Source organism: Dermacentor albipictus, chromosome 1 (assembly GCF_038994185.2).
Source record: "Dermacentor albipictus isolate Rhodes 1998 colony chromosome 1, USDA_Dalb.pri_finalv2, whole genome shotgun sequence".
NCBI lineage: Eukaryota > Metazoa > Arthropoda > Arachnida > Ixodida > Ixodidae > Dermacentor > Dermacentor albipictus.
This window is the reverse complement of record NC_091821.1, coordinates 303,539,092-303,555,110: the sequence shown is the minus strand read 5'-3', so window position 1 is coordinate 303,555,110 and position 16,019 is coordinate 303,539,092. Positions and strand designations below refer to the sequence as shown.

Here is a 16,019-nt window from a genome sequence, read left to right as displayed (position 1 = left end):
AAGCTTCACCGCAATAGTTTGCATATGATTCACTGCCTGACATTGCTGTACGGAGCCGAAGCTGACTTTTGAGAACCGGCATTATGCAACGCGTTGTGCTTTCCAAGCTTAGAAACCAATCTGGAGGGTTACAACAGTGGAGTCGGTACCACTGCTGACAGCGGTGAATTCTTTCAATGAAAAGCAGGGCACCGCATGGCAAGAAGCTTAAAGGGACACTAAAGGCAAATACTAAGTCAAACTAAAGAGACAGATTAGTGCTCGAGAATCTCTAAGGTGTCTATACTATCACGAACAGAGCCTTAATAATCGAGAAATTGAGGTAAATGCAGGACATGAATAGGGACTCCCCCGGGACATTCAAGCACTTGCCCAATGACGAAAGCACTTCTCAGTTAAATTCTGTCACTAGTACTCAACTGCTCGTTGCAAAAAACATTGTCGTGTTGTATTATAAGATGAAATAAAATGCCACTTGTTCAGTTCCAGTTCATGTTTAGAAAAAAGAACTCATTTAAATTACCCTTGACAACAACGCAGGCAGTCGAAAGGTTTCATTTTCGCTCGACTCTGCGCCGCCCACGCTTTCGCGTTTCAGTACTTTTCTGATCGCATAGCGCTGCGCTGGTTTTGCTGGCTCACGAAACTTGCACAAACTGCAAGTAGAAGGGAAGCCCCAACGGTCTACACCCCTTGACCAAAAAGCAGTTGCAGCGGCGAATCCACTGCTCTGTCTTGGCACAGTTCTGCCGTCTGTTGGGCGCCGTTTTACTCAGCGAGGGCAGCAAGGGGCAGTGATGGCATATGCAATGTCACCCCTCCCCCGGTTGAGAGGTGGCGGGAGATTTGAATTTCGAAAAAGGTATTCGGACCCTTCAGATACAATTTTCTTGTAAACTAAGCATTTGCTTGCCACGAAATAAGCCTTGCGAAATTTCTGGAAAGGTATTTAAACAGTCCACGTCGACTTAGTATTTGCCTTTAGTGTCCCTTTAATAGCGAACGTAGAAGCAGCTAGGCCTGCCGTTGCCATGGTGGTGCTACAGATGCCAGCGGATCTGCATGCTAGAGCGCTGGTTCGAGGCGCCGAGATAATCAAAATGGTGGCGGTGGTGGCTTTGATTATTGCTGCTTCGGACCTGCAGTCACGGCAAAAAGTCGGAAATATCGGTCAGCAAAGTGTTCTTGCATCCCAAATTTCATACGTTCTTATACATTGACTATGGGGTACATTGTAGTGCCAGAGAAATCAGGTGTCTGGAAAATCGGTCGTTGGCTGTACTCTGGAAACTCCTCGAGCTGACGACACGGTGTCAAATACAATTTGTTGCGATTCCTCTGTTACTGTAGCCAGCATTAGCATGACTTTCAATAAAATTACAGCTAATTTTCCCTGATAAAAGCACAAATTCCCTGAGGTTTCCCTGAGTATTTCCAGATTATTCAAATTGTCTGAGAGCTCCCGGTTCTCCCTGTTGGTAGACACCCTGGAAAACGCATTTGAGTGCCGCGCGTATTCCATGGCCGCCTATATGCTGGGCCCACCCACTTTTGCCCTCAGCAATATGGCCACCAGTGGCTTCATTCGTTCCCATAGGCGGCCGCAGCGGTTGCCACTCCAGAAGCTTTAGTACTTATACTTCATCATGCACGCGTGCCTTCCGCTGTTCTCTTCGGAGCGTGCGCAGAACAATCCCCAAACCGGGCATCACTTTGAACAGCTGTGTGCATGGAGGAAAAAAAACTGAGGAGGGGCCCTGACGTCACTCTTTGTGAAGCTAAGTGAAGCTGGAAGTTGGCGTTGCTCTGCCATCATGTTTGGCCAGTTGTCCTCTCATTTGCATTTCCAGCGAAACCCCACCACACTGAGCGCAACCGGGCTGCTTGGATGCGTGCACTCCACAGCAAGTAAAATAGGGTGTAATCACAATTCCTCATCGCATTACCGCTGCCGAAGTCATTGAAAGAAGTTCATAATGAACTTCGCAAATTGGGCTGGAAGGTCGAATCGGCTCCTTTTAGCGGCTTTTATGAAAATAAACGTGCGTTATCAGGCCAGCCAACTGAGCTGTTCTCACCAATGGCAGGTACTGGCTGCTGCCAAGTTCTTGCGTGTGCTTAAAAAAAGGTCACCTTTATCGCTGCCTTCTACTTGCTTTTCTCTGCTTGGACTTCCTGCGGTTCTCAGATGAACTTGCGAGCTAGACGTCTGGCGATACGAAAAAATTATGAATTCTCACTGCACTGTAAGAATGCACTGGAGACACATACGACACACCGACCCATTTGCGATCCATTTGGAATTTATGAGCACAAACACGTACTCTCGATGTGGCTTGAGGAATGATCGTGCTTTATAGAATAAACTTCGAGTGGCCGTGCATCACTACAACAGCGCGCCAGCAAGGAGGCAGAATGTCATTTCTGACTCCGCATTTAGATTCATTGACTGTGGCCTCAGGTGCCTTCTTCCCACGGTAAGTGAAGCTTCACGAAACCAAAGTTTTGTAATATCCAGCACATGGTGCAGGGCAGTACATGCGTAGAACCGGCCTACGTGCGACCATGGAACAGCCGTTTGATGTGTTCACAGGCATGCATTCTGTGGAGCCTTGCTCACTCTTGCAGCGCATCTGATAACCTTCACTTCCCTGCGCTTCTCGCGTGCATGTCAGAAAGATACGCTTGCGGTAGGGAGGATTCATTCCTTAATAACTCAAAGCAGCCGCTTCTTTCCCATCTTCCCAGATGAAGCGTCGACTGGCCAGCGCACAGTGCCGAGGAAGCAGGCAAAATGCACACATTCTGCATAACATTCTATCAGCAAGTGTGTTGTGGTACATCTGTGGGAGTGTGTATTAACTTCGAGCGCGCTCTGTTTAAAAGGCTTCGTGCTGTCATGTGTACTGCAAAAAACAAGCAACACTTGAGCAACATGAGTTCGAATTGCACAAAAGCAAGTTATTACTCAGCACGAATGTTCTAAAACCAGGACTATGCATTCTTGCATAACGTACGTTCCATGTGCCGTAAATTCACCATGTGCTGTCAAAAGCAGGAATCACTGACGTGCAAGGCATTCACTCTACAGATTCTGAAACGTATCGGTTTCAGCCTGCGATGGCACGTTAGCATGATTCTGCCGAAGAGGGCAAAATTTCCAGCGGATATTCCTTCGTCCGCAGCCACTGCCGTGGCATCATACATTGCATACAGCGTGACATGAGCGTTCATTTCACTAGCTTTAGTTCCTCCTGTCCCACCCGGCCACAGCACCAGAAAATTCAGTAAAACTTCATTTGGGCCTACTTTTGGGCCTAGTTTAATTTTAGCCTAGCAGCAAGAATGAGCATGCGCGGCTTGCCTTAGAGGCCTACCATTAAAAAGACAAGGCGATAATTGCATCAGTGACATATATTTGTCCCTGCACCCATCTGAATTTGATTTCCTACATTTGCGTATGCGATAATTTGGCAGATCTCAGTAATGTAATCTGTGCGCCTGCGCAGTTGTGTGGCCTAGGGTTTATATATGCATCAACAACGAAGAAATAAAGAAGTCATTCGTCAGCACCAGTGTGTATCGTATTTTCCTTTTGTGACTAGTCTTAGGTGTTTGCGCTGTAAGTTTAAGTTCAACACCAGGAAAGAACGGTTCAGATAATATAGCGCAACAAAACATGGAGACTAACATAACCCTGCCCACACGGTGCCTTTGCCACTGTAGGAAACCCGTGGAGCAACACATGTGAGCGCGCACAACCATAACAAAGCCGCCACTGTGGCCCGAGAATATGGCCGCTACAGCGAAAGGTAGAAAAAAAAAAAGCAATGAGAGAAGAACCTATCACGTCACTTCCTCCACACTTTTCTCCTAGTGCACGGAGAGGGTAGGGCCTCTCCTCAGTTTTCCTTCCTCCGTGGCTGTGTGCGACCGCCGGCGAAACAGCATGCGCACCTTTTTTCTCCGTGCCACGCATTGTGGGTCAGTGCAAACGCGTGGATGGAGCAAAAACGATCTCAACATCAGGCATGTCTGGCCACATTGGCCGCGTCCGGTTACGTTGGCTGTGCCAGTGCCTCCTACTACCTACAGGTGTTGTTTTTGCCAACGTGGCATAGCGTGTGGGAGCGTGCACACTCATGCTATGCCAGGCTATATACGCACCTTAAGCGAGTGATTTTTTCGCAGAGTTTCATTAGTTCCAATTTTGTACAACTCAAATTTTCATAGCATCCCCGTGGAATTTGGATAAATGAGCTTTTACTGTAGTAGCCACACCCAACTTGTGCATTTTGAAGTGCTACTAAGGGCTTGATCATTACGAGGCAAAGTCTGCTAAGGCAGCTAACCAGGAGTGAGTGTATGCTGGCAAGCGTGCGTGTGGTCTGACTTTAAGGTTTGCATGGTCCAAGGCTAGTTGAGTGTTCAAAACTAGTCGAAGTTAGCGAGGCCTGATGGCTATGAGATCAATAAGCAGGGCGACCAAAGTTTAATTCCTACGCGGGCAGCCGCGACCAAGCGTGAGCAGACAATAGTTGGCTTCTTCCGGAAGTACGTAATTATTATCAAAATTCGAAAGCAGATTTTGCTTACTTCACTCTGTGCCAATAAATAAATGGCACCAACGGCACATTAACAGAAGGAAGAAGTGCACTGATCCAAACACCCTTCTTGATTGATGTCAGCTACGCGTGTGGGAATCCGCTTTATTATGAAATAAAGCATCCAGAAAAGAGTGAAGAGCATGATTCTGTTGAAAAGAGAACTTGAGAGAAAGGTGATTGCACGCTCCACTTGCAAGATCCCCGCACTATGCACGACTGCAAAATTTGGTTCAGACATTCACAGCAGTGTATGCTATCCGCAAACTGTGTTCTTTCACCAAGCACAAGGGGTGGTTCAGGGCTCCTTTAATGACAGCTTCCCAATAGGTAACCACCGGTGCTTCTGCTACTTTGCCGATATCACAAACAAGCTGTAGAAATAAAATCATTCATCCAAGAACACGGATCACATGCATGGATGCTGATTGTTAAAATTAATTTGCAAGAAATCTACAAAATTCTTAGTCACGACCAAAGTACATGTCACCAAAGTACATCTGACCAAAGCTGGGGGCATAAAATGCTTTTACCTCTGTGTACACCTGTGAGCAAAAGCATACGAACCTCAGCAGCATGTGGCAAACTCCATCGGCACACCATCTCCCGGTGGAGTGTCGGTGGTGTGTCCGCTGACGGAGGGGCATTAGGGTAGCCCTGCGCATGCACGCCTCCCCCCACCCTTCACACCTGCCCGAGCGTCGCGTTGCTTTCCCCAACGAGGTACAATGCTTGTCAACTAAACGTCAACGGGGTGCCTCTGCTCTGTCACAGCTGCACCACTGTTTGACTGAGTGCCAGCAGTAAAGCTGACTAGCACATCTGCCGCACATCACATTTCTTCAGTTTTCACACAGCCCACTGCCTTCTCTTGCACATTTTGATGACTAGCACAGAATGCCTTGATTCTTACTTGGTGGTATACTAATATTGGAAACATTTCCAATGCTCGCTGTCACATGTTCAAGCATACTTTTGCTATCGGTGTCCAATGCCATGCAACAGAACATAAAGGCTACTGCTGTGCACCGTTGAGCAAGAGAACGCTCAAAGATTGACATGAAAACAGGAGCAATGTGCAGCTTTCATGTACTGAAACTGTTCAACAAAGCAGGCAAAGGTCTCGCTAGCAGGCCACTGCAGCAACACTGCCACGTATGCGAAAGGATAAGAACAGGGGAAAATATGTGGTGCACATTGCTACAGGGCTTCCTTCCTGTACCCGTCACCGTAGCTTAGTGACTACAGTGCTGCCCCGCTGGGGATGAGTTCGTGGGTGCAATGAAGCAGCTGCATTCCAACAATGGTATGTACCGTGCTCTGGGTGCAGGTACTCAAGGTGGTCAAAATTTTGGAGGAGTTTAAGCTTCACCTTTAAGAGTGGAACGTGATAGCATTCAAAGACCCCTTACTGCTTTTCATGCTTCCTGGCAACTGCAGCTTATGTAACCGCAACGTTTACTGGGAAACGCTGGCTGCGAACACTATACACAAAGACGAGCTTTCTGGTAGGAGTGCAGCCTCTTACGTGGGTTGATCTCCTGTTATTGTTTCACACTTTTAATATTTCACTCTGAGATGAACTAACATAAAGGACATATGCTGTCGGTGTTTTTTTCCATTACATTTGTTTGTGGGCTGCCGTTCTCAAAATTCTGAGGAATAACTTTGTAAAAGAATGAAAGACGAGGTATGAGCAACTGTGGTGGTAGGGAAGTGGTAGGGTATGCGTGGTTCGGAATTTGGTTTGAAATTCTTTTTGCCGAGGTGACGTCCGACGCGGGACGCCGACACCGGATTTTCTGTGACACGGGCTTAATGCTATTGCGTTAAAATTAATCTGAAGCCCTCCACCTGGCCCCCCTCACAAACCATCGTGCTGTTTTGGGATGTTAAACTCTACAATTTAATTAAAATTTTAGTCGCCTCGTTGCAAATAAATGAGGTTGCATAACTGGTGGAAGTGATAACCTACAGATTCCCTCATTGAGGATGTTAAGGGTAAGCGAACTTGTTTTCTGCTACTTTCAGAGATTATGAACGTCTTTGTCTTGTCAATGCTGATACTCAGCTGCACTTAATTTGTGCGACAATGGATACCAATTGCAAAACTGTGCTCGAATACGTCGAGCAGCAAATATTGGATGCGTTTCCAACAGCACAACACCAAGCAAGGCATTCTGCACTAGTAAACCAAAGGTGTTAAGAAGGCAGCATACTGTGCAAAAACCAAAGAAATGCAATGTGGGATGAACGAGTGAGCCAGATCCGTCCCAGCCACTCAGTGAAACAGTGGTGCAGGCATGACATAGCAGAGGAAGCCACATCAAGGAAAGCAACATGTTATGTCGACAGATATGAATTCGATAAGGGCAGATGTCTGTGCTAGTTGGTACACCATCAAATAGGTTAAACTAGCACAAAGCACATGGGGTGGAAAAAAGACAGAGGAAGTGCTAACTTACAACTGAAATCACAAGGAAACCCTCCGACCCTCGTTGTTCTTCAGTTCCTTTCTTTTTATGAACAGCTGCTGTCTTTTACTGCAGAAAATAGCAATTACTTGGTGTCCGCTGGTGATTTTAATATCAACATGCTGACCATTTCTGTACCACAAAAGGTTATGTTAAATATTTTAGCTTCAAATGGTTATGAAAATTTAATCCGTACGTCAACAAGGATTACAACCGAAAGTGAAACATTGTTGGACTTGCTCATTACAAATGCTGACACTGAAAATGCTACTGCCGGGGTGATGTCACAAGGTCTTAGTGATCACCTTCCAGTGCTTCTCTTATTAAGAAAATACAACTTCAGAAAGAACAGGAAGCATGAGTATATACTTTGTCAAAGTATTACTCAAACACGTCTAGATAACTACAGAGACGAACTTCTACGGTGCGACCTTAAACAAATTTTAGAAATAGATAACGTTGAAATCGCGTATGGCAAGCTTATTGACAAAGTCTCCCAAATATATAAGAACCATTTTCCTGAAAACAAGCTCAGGCTCGGTAAAAAGCTACGGAAGACGTGGATAACCCCTGAATTGCTAAAACGAATTCATTGTAAAAATGTGCTCTATCACAAGTTCGTCAAGACTAAGGATCCAAACACATTAAAGGAATACAAGTCATATAGAAATAAGCTAAATAAGGAACTAAAATTGCATAGGAAGTCCTATTTTCATGCAGAATTTGAGGGTTGTTTGAACAAACCTGATATCTTATGGAAAAAGCTAAATGATGTCTTAAATCGTCGAAAATCAGCTCTGCGAATACACTCTAATACTTGGTGGAAACGAAGTGTCAGGAAGTGCTCTTGCAAATATTTTTAATGATTACCGTGTAAAGTTTTCTGGTGGTAGTGCGTCGTCTGATATTAGTGAACTTATGCCAAACAGAAATTCATCTTCACTCTTTCTTCACCCCTTTTGAGCACGAGGTCACATTAGTTTTCCTTTCACTAAAGAACAGCTCAAGTTGCGATGCAGAAGGCATGCAGGTTCACCCTATCAAGTATGTGCTTGATATCATTTCCCCATGCATTACCTATATTTTTAATTTGTCTTTGTTAAGCGCTATCTTTCCTAAATGGATGAAAATAGCCAGAGTGTCGGTATTGTCCAAAAAAGGTGACGTTAATGATACTAAAAATTACAGACCTATTTCTATATTACCTGTTTTTTCTAAAGGTCTAGAAAAAATAATACTAATGCAGGTTTCAAAGTTTTTGAGAAGCACAGGCTAATTTCTCCAGCCCAGTTTAGATTTAGGAAACGATGATCTACAGAAGTAGCACTACTCTATCAAAAGGAATTTATTTTATCGCAATTTGAAATTAAGAACATTGTCCTTGGTATTTATCTTGATTTTGCTAAAGCATTTGATTGCATTCTTCACTCTGTTCTACTTGATAAGCTTAAAACCTATGGTATCCGAGGGCACTGTGGAAGCCTTATAAAATCTTATCTTGATAATCGCTATCAATATGTTGAAATAAACTATTGCCGCTCAAATCTGAAACATATCACCAGAGGCGTTCCTCAGGGTAGTATTCTTGGCCCGTTCCTGTCGATTGTATGTATAAATGACTGAGCACATATCTATTAAGATGCGAAATACGTAATGTACGCAGACGATGCCAGTATATTGTTTTCATCACCCGATTCTAGTAGCCTTCAGAATAAAGCTAACACTGCCTGCAAATTCATGTATGGTCAAAACAAAATTGTCTACAAATCAATACATATAAACAACACAAAAGCAATAATCTTTAGGCCCAAATCTAAGCCAATAATCAGTTCCATCAACCTCGTTTATGTAAACCTCGTTTATGTAAACACAGAAATTGTATATAGTTTTAAATTACTTCGAGTTATTTTCACATAAAATATGCTTTGGGACATGCACATAGAATCGATATAGGGCAAATTATCTCATGTAGTCGGCATGATGGTGCGGCTGAGACCTCTTTTACCTTACAGAATCAAGGTCCTGGTTTATAACACCCTATTTCTTTTTCTACACTTTATTACTGTCTGCTCATGTGGGGTACCACATCACGTACGAATCTAGAAAAGATACATTTACTTCAGAACTTTACTTACAATGCCCACACATCAGACTTGTTTCCGAAAGCAAATACAATGCCCGTGTTTAACCTTTACAATTACAAGTCAAGCTTTCAAACGGGAGGTAAAAGAGAATTTAAAGTTTCTTCATTAGTTATTTAATCTCACCAAGAACACACATTCTTACATCGCAAGGTGTACGGAACAGTGGAAGGTAGTCCCTCTGCGAGCCAATTATTCTACACAAAAGATACCATACACACTACCAACACTTTTAAATTTGTTTCTGAAATCAAGTCTTGATATCTATATAACTGATGTACGAGCTTTACGTGAACATTTTGTCACTCAATCTTTCTTCAATAATTGAAGAGCATTCTTCAGGAAATTTGTGTTTTTGCGTTTTTGTGCATATTTCGCATGTAGTCAATTGCTATGTATATATATCTCCTTTTCAATCGCTTTTTGCCTTGTAAAGGAGGCTGCAGGCTCTAGTCAAGTCGCTTGCCTCTAAAGTGACTTTTACCCGCAGTCTCCTCCAGCACTGATGGAAATAAAGCTATTATTATTATTATTATTATTATTATTATTATTATTATTATTATTATTATTATTATTATTATTATATGCACGAACAACCACAATCCTGAAATGCTGATAAAACTCGTGCATAAAATGGCATAAAATAATAACAAGGTAAAATAAACGCGCAAAGAACCGCGAACGTGAGATATGATGGGATGCACATGCGCACCACCATACAGGCGAGACTCTTGACAACAGGCACTGTGCTGGCACGTTGATGCAGCCTGGCACAAGCAGCTCCTGTATGACGTATATTTTTGCTCACGGGTGTGTATGTAGAGCCAAAAACATTTTGTGCCCTCAACCTGTACTTGAAGAAAGGACTTCACAAGCCAAGAAGGTTCTTTCTAGTGATAGAGATGAGACAGAGAGGCTTGTCTATGGTATGCTTTCCAACATGTAGCGGCCACTAATCTCATGAACAGCCAAGAAAAAAGCTACTCACGGCGCACGTAGGGTTCCAAGCTGCGAGGCACCATGCGACGAGCACGTTCCAGGTCCTCGGGGGAGCAGGTGCCTTTGTCCAGACCCAGGGCCAGCCCCATGCGCTTCAGCACCTCAATGTCATCGTGGATCTCAAATGTGTCATCAAAATGGAACAGGTACTCCGACCTATGCAAAGAGAGGCAAAAGCGCAACAGCAATGACGTGACAGCATTAGCTATTTTCATAGCTTCTGAGCCCCACCTTTTTTTCTGACAGCGACTACAAAGGGCGTACGACATATTTATAGAACGGGAAAAATGGAAGCCTATGAAACCAGATTGACAGGATGGGTGCTGAGCACCCACATCTCATCTTTTCTGAGTTAGGTTCTTCCGTCTTTGCAGCCTTGCAAATATGTCGAACTACTCCAACCAATTAGCCCAGCTTTACGTCTTACTTTGTTACAAGAGTACTTACCAGCTGTGTTTGCCATTGACAAAAAAATTTCATCGCCTCATGGCAACAGCACACCATCACAGCATAAATTATAAAACTAGAGAAAAAGTGACAATGACAAAATGCAACACAGTCTTCCAAGACGTACAAGCGCATGGATTTGCAAACACAAATTTTCACGATCACAACCTAATCATTGCAAAGTTTTATTTACGCTTGAACCATCCTGTGCTGAACTGTAATTATTTTTTTTCAGTTCAGGTTCGGTTCATGTTCAGGGATATCTGAAGAATATCAGTTCGGGTTTAGTTTCGGCTAAAATTTCAATATGGGTATGGTTTTTGGTATAGGTTCGATTTGACAGACTGGTATCAACGAGGTTCTATGGTATTATACCAGTCTTATGCATCCAGCTAGAAATTTATGATAAAAATTTAGAAAATACTTCTGTAAGACTTTAACTGGCAAGTCAGAAATCAAACTCTTTCTTCTAAGAAAATCTGATAACACATAACGAAGGCTTATTCAATATGCATTGTTTTACATGCTAAAGCAGCAGTAACAAAGTCGCATCACGAAGTTTCAATGTGTTGCAGCATGAGCTGGCACAATGGTTAGTTCGAATTTTTGCACAAACGTTTATTGATGATTACGATACTCTGTAATGCAAAATTTGAGCGCAGCTCTACACGTGTTTTCATTTTGCAATATATTGGTCGGCGCAGACAATCTGCCTCATGCGGCACATTACAAATGGAGTGTGACGAGACTGCCTCGCTAGTCAGGAGATCATGAGGCGGCGCATGAGTGATGCATGGGTGCAATTCACAGCAGCCGCGGCAGACAGACTTCCGCTTATACAGCACTTTGTTTCCAATATGGTATTGGGGCACCATCTCGTAGCCATAGTCATTGCAGAGCCTATCTTGAACAGCACTAAGTCTTTCTTCTCATGCTTTTGCCATACCCTCTTCCTCTGCTTTAGGCCTCATGGTTCCACTGCACCCTCCTTCTCTGCTTTCCTATTCCTGCTCCCTTTGCTATCGTTGTCTTTCATCTCCCGCTGCGCTCTACCTTCACTTTTTCATCCTTCACTAAGCTCGTTCGCTTGGCTACAAGGGACGCCGACGCTTGCCGCAGGAACGGGTGCCTAAGAGCTGTGCTCTACATGCCCCTATCGTTAATTTCTTTAATTGCAGTTTGCAGTAATAGGAAATGGTTTAAAACTCATGAATGCAGTAAAAATTTATTACAAACGATACTTCGTATTAAAAACACTGTACCCACACCAATAGTACACACACAAGCACCCTATGGACTGAAATTGAGACGAATGTCTATAGCGAGACTTATGGCTAAAAACATGTTAGACATTAAAGGGAAAAAAAAAAAAAACGCTTGAGCAGTCACTGCGAAAAGCAGCATGGCACATGGCCGTACCAAAACCAGGGCAGTTTACAGGCCAGTGTATGGCAATACATGAACTGCAACCAAGGCTGAGAAAAAGAAAACTTATCAATACCTCTGAACTTCCACAGTGCAGGCCTACACTTAAGTTACCAGAAACATGATAGCAGTGGCGGTAACAGACAATAGCATAGCCTCCATGCATGTCTTAGAGGTAGAAGACGTGCACATGAGCGAGTGCTGGGAGGCAAACAAGTTGAGTTGTGCACCTCAGCGAGTGGAAACACTATTTCAAATGAGGGAGCATGACTACATGGAGACAGCAGCACCTCTCAAAAACCGGTAGTGTCGAACATGCACAAAATACAATAGAAGCTAGCAAATTCGAATTCCAAGGGGACTGGAAATATATCCAAATGAAATGGAGTTTAGACTAAAAGAAGTCCCTTTTAATTATAGCACCCGTTTATTTTTGCAGTGCAGTGCACAAAACCGCCACTGGCCTCACGCTAAAGGTCTTACCTTTCCGCCATCAGCGCGCGACGACATGTGCGGGAAGACACCTATGCTCTATATTAAGCCCAAGAGCGATAACACTGCGCGCCTCTCCTTGTGCCATTTGCTGTGGATGTGAGGCTGAGCCGAGAAGGATGGTGGCTTGATGCTTGCCGTCCTCCCACATGGCTATTGTTGGAGATGATGTGATCCAGTGTGTGGGAGTGTGATAAGCATACCCATGGAGAGGGGGCGAGCAGTGCGCTGTGATGTGATAAAGCACGCGCTAGAGGGATGGTGGGGTAGGTGACAGTAGGGCAAGCGCCATTCTGCTAGCGCTGGTTCGCTCTCAGCTTCCCACAGTGCATCTTTTTCCTCCTCATTTCTGTGGCAGACTATGTATGCATTGAACCTTCGGCTATGGTTTGTCTGAAAAGCTGTCCATGGATTGAGAAATTTTGTTCGAAGTAACTGTTCGCAGTTTCTGTAGTTCAAATTTATGGCAGCTTTTCTCTATTCAAATACATAGATAGCACTTTGCTTGGACCAACAGAGCAGTTCGAATTATCCGTCAATTAAATTAAGAGAGCAGCATTCCGTGCAAGTTGGTAATCCATTACTCAAATGATATTGCGCAACAAAAGTCTCTCAAGTCCATGCCGTTTTTTGTTGCGCAAATATCATTTGAGTAACAAATTAAAAGATTTTGAATTACCGGAATTTCACTGCAGTATCAAAAAAGAGATCGGCACTATACATGCACGGCAAAAACCCTCCACCATCCCATCGCAATAGTTGCAGAGTCATTCAAATACTTAACTTCTTTCTGGGTGAGTTGGTACATACTTGACTTAAAAATTGTAGCAGCGCAAAGACATGCATCCACAAAGTAACAAGGACGAGACACCAGCGCTGACTGTCAACTAAACTTTATTGACGGATACCTTATATAAGGGGAAAGGCAGAAGTGAAGGCGCAAGGGAGTTATACAATCAGGGAAAAAAATTACATTGCGCATCGATGAACGAATGTGCCGGCAGCCCACGGAAACAGACACACAGAAAAACAAGAAAACTAGAAAAAAGGCAAGGGATACTAACATACAATGAAATCAGTAAGCGGTCGCTTAAAAAAATTGTAGCTCTGCAGCAGAAAGTGATACAGAGGGGGTGCTTGCGCACTTTAACTTTATTTCTGTGTCTGTTTCCGTGGACCGCCGGCACATTCGTTCATCGATGCGCAATGTAATTTTTTTCCCCGATTGTATAACTAACTCCCTTGCTCTTTCACTTCTACCTTTCCCCTTACATAAGGTATCCGTCTTCCATCAATAAAATTTAGTTGACAGTCAGCGCTTGTGTCTCGTCCTTGTTACTTTGTGGATGCATGTGTTTGCGCTGTTACAATTTTTAAGTCAAACAAAGGACCACAAGGAGGATGACACGCCATAGTCAATATAGAGAGTTAAAAAGCTATATTTGAGTTTGAAGACAATGGACATTACCGTAAATTCTACAGCTTTCATCTTATTTGTGAGTGCCAGAATTGAAAGCATGCCAACTTTTTAAAAATATAAATCTGGTGCATTTTAAATTTGGGTGCACTTTGTTTTGCATTAATGAATCCATAATAACTGCATGTGCATTTCATTCAAGGGCCACATCAGAATCAAGCGGTCGCTGCCGAATGAAGCCCCCAGCGGCATGTTCACACATTTCTCATGCCTTTTCTTTTAATTGGGCCCCCTGGATAATCAGAAGAATTTTGTTCGTCCTGTCAAAGTTGGCTGCATTCAGGACACATGGTAATGCTGCTTGTGACCAGATCAGTGTGACGAGGCTATATGGAGTTTATAGCAAGCTGCAACAAAGACTGCATGCATACAGCATGGAGGCAAACAGGCAACATACTTGTCATTGGAGATGCTGCAGTCAATAACGGTCTGTTTGTTGGTGTTGATGATGATGAACGGCAGAGGTATGGTGGAAGCAGGTGCAGGGGCCTGCCGGTTGCGCTCAAGAGCCTTGTTGCGCTCCACAAGGTTCTTGTAGGCAATCTGCTGCAGCAGCAAGTCGTACAGCTGCTGCCGCTTGGCAGCAATCACCTCGAGACGCCGCTGCTTTTCCTGCTCGAGTCGCTGGCACTCCTGGGCCGAGTTGGTGGGCAGTCCAAGCCAGCGAATCTCCTTCTTCTCCTTGGAGATAATATTCATGGCCATAAGCACATTGAGTGCATCATATACTCGACGCCGAATATTCTTCTGGTCGTAAGCCTGGTCGGCCGTGCCACCTCGTGACGAGAGCCCTGCCACCTCGGGTGCTGCAAACTCGGCCACCAGCTCGTCGGCAACCTCGTTGTACGAGGTCGTCCCCTTGCGCTGCACCTTCTCGCACACCTTCATGGAGAAGTGACGAAGGCCCTTGCTGCCCTTGTCTCCGCTACCCTTGCATCGTCGCTTGCTGCCACGAGAAAGAATTATAATGACGCTACAGGTGTTAGGCAGCACCAAACTATTTACTAGCACAAAGAAACTTTCTTCCTACTATCTATAATTTACCAGTGTGTCTATCACAAAGCATATTTACATAGCCACCCTGAACATTATTCTTCAAGTTCACAATGCTATGTTACACTGTCAATTTGAACTCAAATTCTGCAGCCAACAAGAGTTGGGCAACCAACTGCACCACCATGATATCGACCAAGCGTGAGCATTAATAGCAGCACAAGACCCGTCACAAGGACTCTGTTGTGCTGCATGCTCTGGTGCACGAGACAGTTGTCAACCAGCATCAAGCTTTAGCAACACGGGCACTGCAAGTGCAAACGTAAGGTGTCGGTTTGAGACATTCATGCGCAGAACGTTTTCAGCAAATGGCACTGATCACAGCACTGCAAGTTGTGCGCTATCTATTAGAGTCGGTGCTTCCCACCTTGGGCTAAAATGTGGCTTTTACTGCATGGAAGCAGTTATGAGCTAAGTATTTGGCACTATTTGTAACACCATGCTCAAATGCCTTAAGAAATTAATATAACATAAGGATCAAATTGTGTTCAAACCAAGAACCCCACCGCTGTAGCATGGATGCTCTGCCACTATACTCAACAGCCCCACTGCATTGTCCGCAACACACAATGCAAGAGCTGAACCCAGCGTTTAGACCCTTTCCTGTTGCCTCAAGTAGCTGGAATGACTATGCGACAACACTACTGCCAAGCACATCTTTGAGCTTGTCGGGAACCACCGTGTTCCAGCAAGCACACTGACTTTCCACATCTTGTGGACTAGCTGGAGAAGTTTGAGTAGCTAACTGAAGGGCAGAATGCCTACTTTCTTCCGGAACACTCAGTGAGGACTGAGATCAGAGGGCTGTATCAGTCAACCATTTGTTCTTCTGAGCCATCGTGAGGTTGCCTTTTTGGAAGAACACTAGGAAAAAGAAAGAGAAGAAAAAGAATCTCTAATAAATAAT

At 44.2% G+C, this 16,019-nt stretch overlaps 1 protein-coding gene across 4 annotated transcripts in view; it reads right to left on the bottom strand.

Annotated features, from left to right (window-relative positions):
* Positions 1 to 16,019, bottom strand: part of Dp (transcription factor Dp) — a 76,177-nt gene that overhangs the window by 42,991 nt on the left and 17,167 nt on the right. For all 4 annotated transcript variants that reach the window (XM_070531508.1, XM_070531506.1, XM_070531507.1 and 1 more), the window contains exons 4-5: positions 14,457 to 15,005; positions 10,208 to 10,374 (exon numbers count right to left, since the gene is read on the bottom strand). In XM_070531508.1, the coding sequence (XP_070387609.1) occupies positions 10,208 to 10,374; positions 14,457 to 15,005 (716 nt within the window). The remainder of the gene's footprint in view (positions 1 to 10,207; positions 10,375 to 14,456; positions 15,006 to 16,019) is intronic.